The following is a 16715-nucleotide window of genomic DNA, read 5'->3' as shown; positions in this document are numbered from 1 at the left end:
GCCTGAGTGACAGAGTGAGATTCCAACTCAAAAAAAAAAAAAAAATCAGTACCCGGGAATCACCTGCCATCTTTATACACACAGGAGAATGGTGTCTGTAGCTGAGTTAGCACCTGTGCCAGACCGAATTAAATTCCTGGCCCCACCCCTTCCCATCCCTTCGCATGTGGCTCTGCACTGGACTGCTTTTCACGGACCTGCGTGTCTTTGCTCCTTGAACTTGCATTCAACCACGAAACATGTGGCCAATGGGACGTGAGCAGACACAGTGCAAACAGAGTCCAGAAATGTCCGAGAGCGTCCCCAGGGAGCCCCTGTTCCTTCAGCCTGGACCCGGAACAAACATGCTGCAGGTGTCTGCAGCAGGCCTGGCTCCAGGGTAGGGGGCCAAGCTCAGCCTGCAGCTCAAGGCCAAGCAGCCCAGCAAGTCCAGTCTCATCAGCCAAACCATGGCCGGCCAGCAGATGCACAGATACAAATGTGGAACTGTGATCAGCCAGCAGACGCATGAGCAAGAGTGAATGACTGCTGCTCTGTGCCAGGGCTCAGCAAACTATGACCTGCAGGCTAATTCTTGCTCACCACCTGCTTGTGTGTGGCCCACCAGCTAAGAATGATCTGTACCTTTTTTTTTTTTTTTTTGAGTCAGGGTCTCACTCTGTTACCCAGGCTGGGGTGCAATGGCCTTGAGCTGCAGGCTGAGCTTGGCCCCCTACCCTGGAGCCAGGCCTGCTGCACACAGCCTCGACCTCCTAGGCTCAGGCAATCCTTCCACCTCAGTCTCCCAAGTAGCTGGGACTGCAGGCATGCACCACCACGCCTGGCTAATTGTTTTAAATTTTTGTAGAGACGAGACCTCGTTCTACTGCCCAGGCTGCTCTCAAACTCCTGGCCTCAAGCAATCCTCCCACCTTGGCCTCCTAAAGTGCTGGGATTATAGGCATGAGCCACCGTGCCCAGCTGTACATTTTTAAATGGCTGAAAATAAATCAAAAGAAGAACACTGTTTCTTGATGTGATAATTATATGCAATTCAAATTTCAGTGTCTATAAATACATTTTTATGGGAACATACCACACCTATGGCTGCTTTTGTTCTACCTTGGCAGAACTGAGTAACTGGGTCAGACACTGCACAGTGTGCAAAACCTAAAACATTTACTATCTGGCCCTCTACAGAAAAAGCTTGGCGACCCCTCTTCCATGCCGCCGGATTTTGAGGTAGCTGGTTTCACAGAAAAGGGTGACTGTACAACCCCAATTATTACCACTTGTCATGAGTCAATTAAAACAGAACAGCTGCAAACTTCATAGGTAGAAGCTGCATTCTGGCAAAGAAAAGGTCTAGGGATGTCACGGCAGTTGCACTAACAAAAGACAGCCGGGTGAACACCTGTAACCCCAGCTCTGCGGGAGGATTGCGTAAGTCCAGGAGTTCAAGCCTGCAGTGACCTATGATTGGCACCACTGCACCCCAGCCTGGGCGACAAAGCGAGATGCATTTTTAAATCAATCATCAATCAATCAAATATGTTCCAGCGTTTCAAACAGCGGCAAACGGCAGGAAAATAAAGCCATCGAGGGGCACAGGAAAGCATGGGCACTCCTGTGTCTAAATAGTCTCGACCGTATTCACCTTACAATGGCGCCCATCACATGAAAATGACTTGCTTTATCTGAACTACGATGAGGCCTTTAGTTCTCTTCCTCGTGTATTTGTCTATTTGTTTTGGCTTTCTAGTTAGTGGAAAGTTTTAAGTACAAGAAGTTGTGTGCTTACTCAGCTTCACGTTGATATCTTTTTAAGTCACAGTAAAATAAAATTAAGGCAACATTGGGACCCCATGAACATTAAAAGTCACCCGAACACAATGCAAGTGGGCAACACCCCATGGCAGACGGTGCCCAGGAGCCAAGGAGCAGCGCAGGCCAGGCTCAGGCTGGCCTGTACTTCTTCAACGGGGCTGGTTTATCATCTTTCACGCTCCACTTTTGTTCCAGTATCATAGATCTTGAGAGTCACAGACTCAGCTTCCACCAGGTGTGGCTCACTAGCACGTGGCATTTTTCAAGGGAAACCTTTGGTTTGGTCTGTGATTCCATAACGAAACCACCGGTAGTCACAAAACAGCAGCACAAACAGAGCCCACATGGTGCTTCTCATATGAAGAAGGACCTTTGGATTGAGGTGCATGTTTTTGCTCCCAGAAAAGCTGATACTGAATCAGTGGCGTTTTATGATCTGTGGCATCTGAGAACATGAGGCTGTGACTTTTTTCTCACCTTCGAGCCTCATCTTCCTCTTTTCTTTTTTGAGAAACTGCTGTTCTTAGGTTATACCCTATGACTGTCCCCCACTTGAGCCTTACAAGTGAGCCCCGGGCCTTTGCACATGCTGTGTCCACTGCTTGTATGTCCTGTTCCTTCACTGTCTGACTTGGGAGGCCATTCATGTCAACTCATCCCGCAAAATCTAGTTTAGGCCTAGAAGCAAAGACACCTGTAACCCCAGCTCTGCGGGAGGAGTGCGTAAGTCCAGGAGTTCAAGCCTGCAGTGACCTATGATTGGCACCACTGCACCCCAGCCTGGGCGACAAAGCGAGATGCATTTTTAAATCAATCATCAATCAATCAAATATGTTCCAGTGTTTCAAACAGCGGCAAACCGCTGGCAACACAATTGGGTGTAACAATTATAAGGGGGACCCAAAAAACCCAGAGTTATTTTGGGGGGGGGGCTAGACCCTTGTAGAACACTTGGAATTTGTTCCTCCGGATCAAACAGTTTTTATCTAGAAGTTTCAAACAGATGGCAACCGCACACCTGGTGCCCAGAGATCTTGGTTTCTAAACATCGTTTTCCACTAAAAAGAACCAGAGCTTCTAGGAGAAATGGCTGGAACATCTTTTTGCACCAAAAAAGCCAGAAAGTGCTAAAAATAGGCTGGGCATGGTAGCTCACACCTACAATCCCACTGCTTTGGAAAGCCCTGGAAGGAGGATCACTTAAGATCAGGAGTTCAAGACCAGCCTGGGCAACACATAGCAAGACCCAACATCTATACAGAAAATTTTAAACATTAGCCAGGTGTCAGGCACACACCTGTAGTCCCAGCTACGGTGGGAGGATCACTTGAGACTTGAGACCACCCAGGCTGTGGTTGGAGGATCATTTGAGACCAGAAGTTCAAGGTTACAGTGAGCCATGATTAAGCCACTGCACTCCAGCCCGGGCAACCCTATCTTTAAAAAAAAAAAAAAGGTGCTAAAATAATGACGAGGAGTGTTAAAAAAAAAACAGTTTATAAGCGATTCCACTGGCCAAATCTAGAGCAATTTATGCATCAAACGGGTAATGACAGGAATGAACTACAGCACAGTGAATTTAAAAAGGAATTCACTAGTCCATAAATACTAAAATTAGCTTTAAAATGAGGGATGAGCAGGGAGAAGGTTGAAATTTTACAGAAGAAGGTCAAGTAATACATGTAAAGAGAATGGAAGAAATAGAACAATCATGTTAACCATGACCAATATTGACACAGGCAGGGATCATCAATAGTTGCTAAAACCACTAGGCAAAAGAGAAAGAAAACTGACATCACATGAGAAAGACCTACAGTGACCTGGGCCCAAAAGGTACAATCTGAATCTACCACGAGGAAACAACCAGCCACATCTCAACCATGGAACAGTATGCAAACAACTGGCCCTGGCTCTGCACAAGGGTTGACATCACGAGAGAGAAAAAACAAAGCAGGGGGGACTCTTCTGGAATACAGAAGACTAATGAGATGGACCGACCAAACGCAATGTGTGATGCACAGGGGGGCCTGGGTGGGGATGACCTCTCAAGGACATTCCTCCAGGCAGTTGGGGAAGTCTGAACAAGGACTCCAGATGAGACCGTACTGCATTGGGTTACATTCCTTGGGTGTAACAATTACAAGGGGGACCCCAAAAAACCCAGAGTTATTTGGGGGGGGGCTAGACCCTTGTAGAACACTTGGAATTTGTTCCTCCGGATCAAACAGTTTTTATCTAGAAGTTTCAAACAGATGGCAACCGCACACCTGGTGCCCAGAGATCTTGGTTTCTAAACATCGTTTTCCACTAAAAAGAACCAGAGCTTCTAGGAGAAATGGCTGGAACATCTTTTTGCACCAAAAAAGCCAGAAAGTGCTAAAAATAGGCTGGGCATGGTAGCTCACACCTACAATCCCACTGCTTTGGAAAGCCCTGGAAGGAGGATCACTTAAGATCAGGAGTTCAAGACCAGCCTGGGCAACACATAGCAAGACCCAACATCTATACAGAAAATTTTAAACATTAGCCAGGTGTCAGGCACACACCTGTAGTCCCAGCTACGGTGGGAGGATCACTTGAGACTTGAGACCACCCAGGCTGTGGTTGGAGGATCATTTGAGACCAGAAGTTCAAGGTTACAGTGAGCCATGATTAAGCCACTGCACTCCAGCCCGGGCAACCCTATCTTTAAAAAAAAAAAAAAGGTGCTAAAATAATGACGAGGAGTGTTAAAAAAAAAACAGTTTATAAGCGATTCCACTGGCCAAATCTAGAGCAATTTATGCATCAAACGGGTAATGACAGGAATGAACTACAGCACAGTGAATTTAAAAAGGAATTCACTAGTCCATAAATACTAAAATTAGCTTTAAAATGAGGGATGAGCAGGGAGAAGGTTGAAATTTTACAGAAGAAGGTCAAGTAATACATGTAAAGAGAATGGAAGAAATAGAACAATCATGTTAACCATGACCAATATTGACACAGGCAGGGATCATCAATAGTTGCTAAAACCACTAGGCAAAAGAGAAAGAAAACTGACATCACATGAGAAAGACCTACAGTGACCTGGGCCCAAAAGGTACAATCTGAATCTACCACGAGGAAACAACCAGCCACATCTCAACCATGGAACAGTATGCAAACAACTGGCCCTGGCTCTGCACAAGGGTTGACATCACGAGAGAGAAAAAACAAAGCAGGGGGGACTCTTCTGGAATACAGAAGACTAATGAGATGGACCGACCAAACGCAATGTGTGATGCACAGGGGGGCCTGGGTGGGGATGACCTCTCAAGGACATTCCTCCAGGCAGTTGGGGAAGTCTGAACAAGGACTCCAGATGAGACCGTACTGCATTGGGTTACATTCCTTGGGTGTAACAATTACAAGGGGGACCCCAAAAAACCCAGAGTTATTTGGGGGGGGGCTAGACCCTTGTAGAACACTTGGAATTTGTTCCTCCGGATCAAACAGTTTTTATCTAGAAGTTTTAAGAAGGCTGCCTCACAATTTGTGGAAGAAGTGTCCGGAGCTGTGGCAAACAGGCGACTGGTTCTTTCACCGTGACAAAACACCTGCCCACACCGCACTGAGTGTTCAGCAATTTTTAACTAAAAATGCCATGACTCCTGTGTCCCACCCTCCCTGTTCACCTGCTCTAGCCCCGAGTGTTTTTTTTTTTGTTTCCCTGATGAAGAAAGTTCTCAAAGGGAAATACCTTGTCAATGCAAAAGAGGTGAACAAAAAATGACAGAAGCACTGAAAGGCATCAAAATTGAGCTCAAAAACTGTTCTGAGCAGCAGAAAAAGCATCTCAGTGGATATATCGCATTAAATGGAGAGTACTTTGAAGGTGACTTCAGCTAAACATGCAAGAATTAATACACAATATTTTATAAATAAATTCCAAGGTGGTTTGGGTCCCCCTCAGATATGGTGAAAGAGACCAGGCGTCAGCCAATCACTGCTGTGGTTCAAATCCAGCCTCCACCATGGTTTTTTGCTTTTGTGTTTTGTTTTTGGAGTTAGAGTCTCACTCTGTCACCCAGGCTGAAGTACAGTGGCTCACTCATGGCCACTGCAGCCTTGACCTGCTGGGCTCAGGCAATCCTTCTGCCTCAGCCTTCCAGGTAGCCAGAACTACAGGCGCACGCTACCACGCTTGGCTCATTTTTTTATTTATTGTAGAGACAAGGTCTCATCAAGTTGCCCAGGCTGGTCTCGAACCCCTGGGCTCAGGCAATCCTCTCGCCTCAGTTTCCCAAAGTGCTGGGATTACAGGCTTGAGCCACACCTGTCCCATCAAGGTTTTATACCATTTTCAAGCTAGGAATGGTTTTTGCATTGTTGTAATGATTGAAAAATTATGTTTCTTATGTGATTTCATTTATCCATATTCAAACATACAGCAAACTCGAATTTCAACTGAAAGAATATGAAAGTCAAATGTCGGTGCTCACAAGTAAAGTTTTATTGAAACAGTCACACTCACTCATTCTATGGCTGCTTTTGCACTGCGATGCCAGAGGTGAGTAGCTGTGACAGAGAATGTATGCTTCATAAAGCTAAAATGGTTACCAGGAGGCCATTTAAGAAGTGTTTACCCACCCCTGGTATAGGAGAAAGCCTTGCTCTTAGGAAATTAGGCTGAAGTGTCTGGAGATTAACGGCCACGATGTCTACAACTCTATGTCAAACACTTCAGAAAAAAATAAAAGAGAGAGGGTATATGTGTGTGTGTGTGTGTGTGTGTGTGTGTGTGCAGGTATATATAGAAAGCCACAGTTGTGTGTGAGCATTACGTGAATCTAGAAGCAGGCATGCAATGCACGTGCTCATCGTACAATTCTTACAATTATCCAACAGAGTCCGAGACTTTCAAAATAAAGAGTAGAAATTAACAAACAAGCAAATGTGACACGAGCTGGCATCTGTGTGCACACAGGGACACACCTGACCCTTCTCGAACACCCTTCCTTTTCATCCTGGACAAGCCCGTGATGCTTCACTCCTCTGAGCTCCCCCAAGTGTGGTACAAACCCCTGCCTGTCCCCGCCACATCTCATGGCGACTCGAAGGTCTGCTTACACTTCCCTCTAATCCAGGTACTCAAGGTCTCTCCGTCTGTCCTGGAGGGCATGCCACGAGCTTCTGCCACGTCAGATTTCAAGTTTTAAAAGAAACCCCCATCTTATACTGGAAGCTGAAGCAGAACACATGGACACACCATCTCACATCTGCTTCTCCCCAGAACGGTAGCCATCTGGCAAGGGTGAGCACATCCATCCATGTCCTCTTTATGAGGGGCCCCGGGAGACCTGTCCAGTGTCAGTGCCCAGAAGGGTGGGCCTCCTCAGGCTTCCCGGTACTTCTCACGTTGTGGGCAGATGCACTGGCTGACCAGGCACCCCCCACCCCACCCAGCGACAGCCAGATTTGGGGCCTGCAGTACAGACCGAGGTCATTTCGGTACACATTTTGAGCCTCATTCCTGGCTCCATTTGGGGTCTCCACCCTTGCTTTTCTTCCTTCTTTCTCTCTTCCAGTTTTAATATGCTATCATGGTATATGTTTTATGTGTCCCGCCAGGCTGTCCTAAATCCCTTCTGGAACAAGCTAGGGTCTGAGTGAGAAACTTACAAAGAAACACCGTGGTGTCCTCCGGCTTCAGCCTCTTTACCAGACCACATGGCAGCACGGCGCCCCGAGCCCTGTGCATCTGTGATACTATCCCTGACCGTAGTGTCTGAGGGCATACTGGGAGAACTTGGCAACGGTTTATGGCATTTGTCATTTCCGGTGGGATGAAAGAGCAGAGAAAGGGGCACTGCTTTTCTTTTCTTTTTCTGCGTTGGAGTCTCACTCCATCATTCAGGCTGGAGTGCACTGGCACACTCACAGCCACCCCAGCATCAACCTGCTGGACTCTGGCCATCCTTCTGCCTCAGCCTTCCAAATAGCTGGAGCTGCAGGTGCACGCGACCGTGACTGGCTGCTTTTTGATTTATGGTAGAGACGAGGTCTCACCATGTTGCCCAGGCGGGTCTCAAACTCGCGGGCTCAGGCGATCCTCCTGCCTCGGCCTCCCAAAGTGCTGGGATGTCAGGCATGAGCCACCGCGCCCTTCCCGGGGACAGTGCTTTTCTAAAGAGCCTGGATGAGTGGCAAGCTCCTGCGAGGCAGCCAGACCACGAAGGCGAGGTGCACAGGGAAACCTAGGCCCAGCCCAGCCGCACACCACTGTGCACACAGCGCGACCAGCTTCCCTAGGTGGGCAAGAGGGCACTTGTGCTGGGCAGGGAGGATGAGCAGGAGAAACTGTCAAGGCAAGGAGGCAGGAGGAGACATGTTAAGTAAGGAGGCTGAGAAGACCACGAGGCACGGTGGGTGAGAGAGGAGAGTTCTGGAGTCAGACTGCACAGGTTTGAACCCCAGCTCAGCGACTCACCAGCTGTTTAGCTCTGTGCAGAATGACTCATCCTCTCCAGGCCTCGGTTTTCTCATCTGTGCAATGGATAGAACAACACCTATGTCACAGGAGCACTGCTGGGATCCGGTGAGATGATGCAACGAAGTGCTGAGCACAGACCCAGACACACAGGAGGTGCTCAGTGAACACAAGCAGCGGCACTAATTATCATCCGTACTGGAGTTGAGTGCACACGCTGAGGGACTGTGGTGAGAAAGGTGTCGTGTGGGATGGGTGCCAGGGCTTTTGAAGGCAGGCAGGAGGTCAGGAAAAGGCAATGTCCAGCATGGCTTCGGGACAGGACTTGACAAACAGATGCAGTTTATTTAGGAGCTAGGCCTTCCGGATCCAAACCTCAGTGCCACGGTTCGGCCCACCTTTCTCCTCCTCCACCACCATTCAGCCCACCTATCACCTGAGTGGGCACAGCTATTTCTCATTTGGGCTCTTCCCCAGCTGAGGCCTAAACACCCACACCCCCAACACACGCACACACACGCACACATGGGCGTACTCTTTTTTTTTTTTTTTTTTTTGAGTTGGGGTCTCACTCCCTTGCCCAGACTGGAGAGCAGTGGCATGCATGCTCACGGCCACCCCAGCTTTGACCTGCTGGGCTCCAGCGATCCTTCTGCCTCAGCCTTCCAGGTAGCCGGAACTACAGGCGCACACTAATATGGCCAGCTAATTATTTATTTATTGTAGAGACAAGGTCTCACCAAGTTGCCTGGGTTGGTCTCGAACCTGCAGGCCCAGGCAATCCTCTCACCTCGGCCTCCCAAGGTGCTGGGATGGCAGGCTGAGCCACCAAACCCGGCCAGCACATACACGTTTTTTGAGCCATTTTGAGCATCTGGTCTCTCCAGGCCTTCAATGCCTGTCACCTCTGGGATTCCCAAAGGTCAAAGCCTCCACGTGGTACTGTGGCCTCCAGCCCCGCCTTCCCTGCCCCCATCCACTTGCTGTGCTGAGGCCAGCAGGAACCTCCAGGAGTCAAGGCTGGCCACCAGCCCCACCTCCTGAGTGTGGGCCACGCCCACTCAACAGCTGGAGCCCGTGTGCAATCAGGCTACCAACTCCAGGCCTGCTGTTCTTCCTTCCCTCCCGCTGCAGACTCATGCCAGACAGCAAGCTTGGGGGACTCTATCTGCTTTAGAGGTTTCCAGCTTTCCCAGCTGGGCTGTCCCAAGGCATGGACTCTGGCAACTGAAAGAGAGGATCCTAATAAGCCTTCCTTCCACGGGGCCCTAGATTTTTTCCCCCTGCAATTTTCCCACAAGATGAGACGCCACAGGACTCCTCTGTTGAACTCCTATCCATTCCTCAAGACCCATCTCCAACCTGCCCTATGGAAACCAGTGCCCGTCTCCCTGTTCCCACAGCCTTCTGCAGCCCTCTGTCACCAGCAACACTCTGCCTCTGTATTACTTGCCTGGGAGTGAGCTTCCTCCCTTCCTATCTCTGTTACCCCCGACCTCCTTGCTCAGGACCTAGTGCTTGGCACTTGCTCTGTGTCTGTGAGGTTGGACTGAATTTGGACACATAAGCACCCCAGGTCTTCGCCATGTCTCCCCATCAAGTACTCCTTGAAGGCCTCCAGCATGGTGGACAGGCACTGTCTGTGAAGGAACCCAAAGCCCACCTGGGACCAGCTGTGGGAGGCGGGACCTCTTGGGTCCTGTGTTTCCGCGTCTGAAGAAGAGAGAGCAACATCCATCTTCAGGACTCTTATGGGGAAGAGCGTGAGATGACAGGGGTGCCTGGTAGCCAGCTGGCATATAATAATTGCTCCGTGGGCCATCAGACCTTTCAGCAAGCCACATACCTTTGCTGGCCCCCTCTCCTTACCCTCCACTCACTCGTGGCTCTGCAGCAATCTGGCTTCTGTCCACAGACTGCTCCTGCCAAGGGGACCGGGCCACCTTCATGCTGCCCGGACCGGGGGCCTCTCAGTCTACCTGCAGTACCGACCCCAGAGACCACACTCCACCTCCTGGCTTCTCGCTGTCTGCCCCCACTGCACCACATCTCCTCAGCATTTCTTCTCCTGGGTTCCTGCAGCGTGTGCTCCTGGGGAAAGACCTCTTCTCTCCCTGCCGGAGCGCATGCCCCAGGGCTTCGGCAGCAGGTACTTATCCAATTAATTTCCCCACACCCAGCATCTCCTCCCTGCCTCTGGACAGTGCCCAGGCATCTCACGGGCACCCCACCCCGAACACGCCTTCCCTGAGCGCCTCAGTCCCCAGCCACCTCGCTGTACCTGTACTGCTCGGCAGACATTCCCAGACACGAAGCCTCCCGTATTGGTGTCCTACGGCGGCTGGAACACGCCACCACAGACAGAGTGGCCTGGAGAACACAATCCCCTCCCCCCAGCCTCCTTCAGCATCCTCAGGAAAGGTGCTGTTACCAACCTGCTGGGCAGGGAAGGCTGCAGTTGTCCTCGGCACGCCCCACCCCCTTTGCTAGGCCAATTAGTCCACGTCCAAGTCAGAGCCCTCATCTCTGACACAGATCGCAACTTGTTCAAGAAGTCAGAAGTCCCAAGATCGAGGTGCACTCTTTCTGGTGACTCTGCAAAGAACCATCTCCTTGGCTCCCTGGACTCCTGGCTCCTTCCTCTGTCTTGAAGGCCAGCAGGCAGAATCTTCCCATCTCTCTCTCTCTGACTCTGACCTTGCCTCCCTCTCATAAAGATGCTTGTCATTACATCGGGCCCACAAAGAGAAGCCAAGACAATCGTCCCATCTCAAGATCCTCGGCTGGATCACATTTGCAAAGTCCCTTTTGCCACATAAAGTAACATATTAACAAGTTCCGGGGATTAGGGCAGGAACAGCTTTTGGGGGGCACAGCTCCACCTGCTCCAGCCCTCTGGGCTAGCCCTCCAGGGTCAAAAGAGATGCCACGTTGTCCGGTGTCTCCCTCCGAACCCGCCGAGGTGATGTAAAAGTTTGGAGATTGTGCATTTTCTCTGGTCTACATTGCACCACTTCTTCGCAGAAGCCCTCCACTGGTTTCATTTATTTTTTTGAGTCAGGGTCTCACTCTATCACCCAGGCTGGAGTGCAATGGTACAATCACAGCTCACCATAGTCTCAACCTCCTGCGCTCAAGTCATCCTTCTCGGTCTCCCAAGTAGCTGGGACTACAGGAACGTGCCACCATGCCCGGCTATATATATTTTTTTGTAGAGGTGAGGTCTCGCTATGTTGCCCAGGCTGGTCTCAAACACTTGGGCTCAATCAGTCTTCCCACCTCAGCCTCCCAAACTGCTGGAACTGCAGGCATGAGCCACCGCACCGGGTCCCTTACTGGTTTTTTGAGGAAGTCTCTCTAATGAACAAACTCCCTTGATCCACCTCTAACGTATCTCTCTCCTCCACTTCCGATCTTACTGGTAACCAAACAATGCCTGGTTACCTCCACGCTAGTCAGACCCCACCCCGTGACTATCCTGCAAGTTTCCGCAGATAACTCCTGGACGCCCCTCTGCACTGTAAAACGTTTCCAGTAACCCTGGTCCCCACCTTCTAGCACCAGCCCGCCCCACCCAAGCTGTGGCAACTAAAAGGTCTCCAGACATTGCCACCGCCTTCCCCAACAGCGCTTATGCTCAAGTCATCAAAGGTCTCCCTGGCACTACACTCAAGGGACACACTTCAGCCCTCCTCTCGTGTGGCTTCTCTATAGAAAGTGGCGCTGTCAGCCCATGTCGCCCTTGAGGCCCTCTGCTCCCTCGATGTCCAGGTCACCTGTCCCCTGGTTTCTTGCGTCCTCTCCCACGGCTCCTTCTCTGTCTCCTTTGCAGGACTGAGCTCCCCTTCCGGACCACAAACTGCATGAGGCCCTCAGAGTTTAGTCCCAGGTCTCCCATCTCTTGCCAATTCTCCCGAGATGCTGTCCCCTCATGCTCCCAACCCACTGACCACCTGTGTGCAGGTGCCTCCCAAAATGACATCTCCAAGCTCCAGACCCACCCATCCAGCTGCCTCCTGACACTGCCACTCAGATATCTTTGTGTCACGCCATGCTCACCAAGTCCAAAACCCTGATCTCGATCCTTCCCTCAAACCAGCCTCCATTTCTTAGAGAAAGGCCCCATAACCCAGCTGTTGTGGGGAGAAGGCCGCAGGTGTCCTTGACACCTCCCACTCCCTTCCTTAGGCCCCTTAGTCTGTGTCCAAGACAGAGTTGTCATCTCTGACACGGGTGACGACCTGTCCCTTGCCTCTGTGCCTTTGCTTCCACCCTGACCCAAGCTTTTACCATCGCTGACTTAGAGAACTACCACAGCAACTCTAACCGGGGCGAAGGGGCGTGGGCATCCATTCCCAACCAGCTCCCCTGGCCCTGATCAGTTCTCCAGGCCAAAGTCACCCTTTCAAAACACAGATGTGATCAGGCCCCCACTTAAGGCAATCTGAAAGCTTTTTGCTATTCCTAGAAGAAAAATCAGAAGTCCTTGGCTGGCCCACAGGGCCCTGCATGGCCATGCCTCCGTTCTTCCTCTGGTCCCAAAGATGCTGCCCTCCTGTCCAGTGGCTCTGACGTGCCGTGCTGTCTCGGGCCACAGGGCCTTTGCACCTGCTGTTCCTCCATCTGGATGCCCCTCTCCCACCTCCAATCACAGCTCAGCTAGCAGGCTGCTGATTCTCTCGCAGCCTCACATCTCTCCATCGCCTTCAGCGCTGCAGTGCTACACAGCTTTCTCTTACTCATTGACAAATGCCATCTTCTCAAGCAAGCTCCACGAGGGCAGGGTATCTGGTCTGCCACCAGGCAGCACCATGCCTGGCACCAAGTAGGCTCTCTGGAAGTGTTTCTTCCGTTTTTGTTTGTTTGCTTTTTGAGTCGGGGTCTTACTCTGTTCCCAGGCTGGAGTGTAGTGGCACGATCAGAGCTCATTGCAGCCTCGGCCTCCCGGTTCATCTGATCCTCCCACCTACTGAGCTGGGACCACAGGCACGTACCCCACACCCAACTAATTTTTTTTTAATATTTTTGTAGAGACGAGGTCTCGCTATGTTGCCCAGAATGGTGTCAAAACACCTCAGCCTCCCAAAGTGCTGGGATGACAGGCACGAGCCCCCGCGCCCAGCCTAGAGTGTTCTTCCCTATGACCCTGCATCCCCCATCTCGGTCCAGGAGCCCAGATCGACTTGCGGGGTGTATTGGGTAGTCCTTCTCCCCAGATCTGTGAACTCTCTCCCTCGCCTTTGCATCCCACCCCTCAATACATCTAAGGGATCCTCCCTCCTACATCTCTTTCAGATCTGTCCACCTCCAGCACCTGAGATCAAGCCAACATTTTCCTTCTGTAAACCCCGCCCCAGCCTCCTATCCCGAGTTCTGGTTTTCCAGGTACAGCCCGACCAAGTCACACTGTGTGGCTTCCCCGGCCTCCAAGAGGAAGGAGACATTTGCCCTGGTTTAGCAAAGGCAGCACGGCCCGGGCACTGGCTTCCTGTCCCGCCAACTTCTTGCCAATCTGCCTGTCAGGCCACTGCTGCCACCACACTGGACTTCCCCGAGATCCTATCTCAGCTCTTCTGCCCGGGTGGAACGTGTTTCCACTTCCCTTCCCAGACTGCGATTTACTCTTCAGGCCTTAGGCTAAAGGAAACCTTCCCAGACCACGCCGCTGGGCCAGCATCCTCGTCCTGTGTGCTCACTCAGCTGAAGCATCACCCTAAGAACTTCACAGTATCAGGTCATTTCACCTCCACCCACCGCTGTTAGCGTCCTCCTGTTACAAGACAGCCCCGGAGAAAAAAATGACTCGTCCAAGGTTACACGAGGTGGAAAACTGTGAAGCCGGCTGACACTATGAACTCAGGCTCCGAGCCCCAAAAACTCAGGGGTCAGGACACTGCCATGTCTCAGAGCTCCTGTTTTCCTCTTTAGCACAAGGGTCACGTGTGTGACATACTGTCCAATGCCTGTCTTTCTCTCGGACCATCCGCTCCCTGAGGGCAGGAATCGTGTCTGTCTTATTGACGGCTTTTCCTCATGCCCAGCACAGAGCCTGGCATGACTGTGGTAGAAGCCAGAAGCCACGCTCTGCCTCCCACAGCCCAGCTCCCAGGCAGCCACTGTGGGAGAGGGTCTGGGGGAACCCCTGCCGATGCCTCCGAAGGCCCGCCCGGTACACGTGTGGGGATTCATGGGGAAATCACCCCGAGCTCTGCCTGGTGGTCTACGGTCTGCTGACTGCTGCCAGGTGGGCTCTTTCAGCCTTGCCCTTGGACGGCAAGGGCCGTTGACACAAAGCCAGGGCCAGGGGACAGCAGGGTCCACCATTCCCGGGTCCAGAAGGGATGGCCAGTCTCTCCCATGGAACAGCCCAGGGGGCACTCACCAGCCACGAGAAGAAGCCCGCTGATTTGTCCTGGGTGGAGATCTGTCCCTCGTAGGGGCCAAAGATGTGGCCCTTGGGGATGACCTCATCCAGACAGCGCACGTCATTCTCTCCGCTGGCTTCCTTGACCACCTCCATGCCCTGTGGGACGGTGAGGGCTGCCCGGTCTGGGATCCCCACAGGCACTGGCGTGTCAGACACGAACACCGGGGGACCGTGGTTTGGGCACTCGTCCACAAAGTACTCCTGGCAGGACTCGCAGACTGGAGGGGTGGAAAGAGGAGGGAGGACCTCAGTTGCAGAGTGGGACCCCGATGGGGGATACTGGGGGGCTGATGGGAGGCCCGCTGGAGGGCAGCCCTGGCTCCACCCCCACCAGCCACAGGCCACCGGGTCTTCGGTAGCGGTAACCCATCACCCTCTCTGGGGGCTCCAAGAACCCACCTGCCAGGCCAAGGAAGCCACGAGCTCCTTTGGCTTCGAGTGTGAAAAAGTAGAAGGGGCTTGGCGTGAGTCCAAGGGGGCCGAGTTTGAATTTCAACTGTTACTTCTGTGGGACCTCAAGCCTCACCCAGACTCAGTGGCCGGACCTGGAAAATGGGGCCCGCAATGACCTCCTCACTGGCTAAGGTGAAGACTGATTGCAGCCTGGCCCTGGGCCTGGCACGTCACAGGTGAGGACCTATCACTCAGGCCATTGCTGTGAACTCCCTCACAAGGGAGGGGGCCGTGGGGGCGAGGGGGGCGGCCCAAGCCTCAGGCTCCACTTACACCAGAAGTCCACTTGCTGGAAGCTTTTGGGCATGATGAGGTCGCGCTTCCCCTTCAGCTTCTTGGGCTCAACTTCCATGGCAGAGGAGTCTGGTCTCCTGGAGCTAGCCAGGTAGGGGCCAGCAGAGAAAGCAAAGAAGCCATCAGAGAGTGAGAGCCAGTGGGGAGAGGGGCTGGGGGCCTGGCTAGGAGGCCGAGGGGCTGCAGGGTGGGAGGGGAGCCCTGCTTGCCCGCTGCCCGGTGCAAGGGCTGCTGGAAAGCCGGGAGTCCTGGGCCCAGGCCTTCAGAGCCACTGCTTGGAGTTTTCTAGAGTCTGGGCCCCGGGAGCTGCCAGCAGCAGGGTGCAGGAAGGTGGGCAGGGAGTGAGAACTTCCCCGGGGCCCCAGCCAGCCCAGCCCAGGCGCCCCCCTTCTCCCCCTAGGGTCCCCCCAGAGGGGCCTCACCAGGGCTGGCCATACTCCTGGTCCCGGCGTGGTGAGCAGACCTCCGTCTTCACCACTGTCACCATGTCCCCCACAGCCGCCTTGGTCTGAGCCAAGCACTCCTTCATGCTCTCAGTCATCCTGTCCTGGGACGGGGAGGTGGGACCAGCACAGGAAGAGGATCAAAGAGACAGGGAGCGAGGGGTGAGTGGCGGAGAGGGCAAGTGGGGGACCCGCGGAGTCTGGTTACCCTCCCTGCCATCCCCAGAGGAAGCGCTTGAGAACACAGACAACAAAAACAGCTGTAGCCGGGCCAAGAGGAAATGCCATTTCTATCCCGGGCTGGTCCTGGGGATGACTGGAGCCACCAGCCCCATGGGGTCAGGGGCCGGGGCAGCTCAGGCCAGGAGGCAGGCTGGGAGGCACGGGCTGGACCCCAAGGCCAGAGGGCAGAGGGCACGAACTCTGCACAGGGCGGAGAGGGAGCCACCCAAGCCCAGCTGGGGCCGGGGGAGTGGGCGGAGGACGGCCCTCGCCCTGGAGGGCAGCCCCTCCGCGGCTGGCCAGAGAGTGCAGCCAGGCCCGCCGCTCAGCACAGGTACAGGCGTGGGGGGAGGGCCGAGCCGACTCCGAGCCCCACCCGCGGACTCCAGGGGACTCTCCCCGGCCCCCCGCTTACCGCCCTCCACCACCGCGCCGGGCTTCAGCCCCTCCCTGGGCACCCGGGGTCCTCATGCCAAGCCCGGGGACGCTCTTCGGGCGGCCGGTGGCACGCGGCTCGGGCAGGGACCGCGCGGGCCCGGGACCGGGCGGGCTGCGTGTGTGACTCACCACCCGGGGCCCCGCTGGCCACACCCCTGCTCCTCGGCTCGCCAGCCCCCTG

General features: G+C 53.2%; 1 protein-coding gene across 2 annotated transcripts in view; it reads right to left on the bottom strand.

Moving 5' to 3' along the window:
* Positions 1-16001, bottom strand: part of PRDM11 (PR/SET domain 11) — a 47669-nt gene extending 31668 nt beyond the window's left edge. Inside the window, exons 1-3 of one of the 2 annotated variants that reach the window (XM_008049694.2) lie at positions 15854-16001; positions 15411-15514; positions 14640-14902 (exon numbers count right to left, since the gene is read on the bottom strand). In XM_008049694.2, coding sequence (XP_008047885.1) covers positions 14640-14902; positions 15411-15514; positions 15854-15972 — 486 coding nt within the window. In that variant the 5' untranslated portion in view covers positions 15973-16001. The remainder of the gene's footprint in view (positions 1-14639; positions 14903-15410; positions 15515-15853) is intronic. The other variant, XM_021708388.1, reaches the window with a different exon arrangement.
* Between the last annotated feature and the right edge of the window lie 714 nt (positions 16002-16715).

Source organism: Carlito syrichta, unplaced genomic scaffold (assembly GCF_000164805.1).
Source record: "Carlito syrichta isolate Samal-C Ts95f unplaced genomic scaffold, Tarsius_syrichta-2.0.1 Scaffold136010, whole genome shotgun sequence".
NCBI lineage: Eukaryota > Metazoa > Chordata > Mammalia > Primates > Tarsiidae > Carlito > Carlito syrichta.
This window is presented reverse-complemented; position numbering and strand designations above follow the sequence as displayed.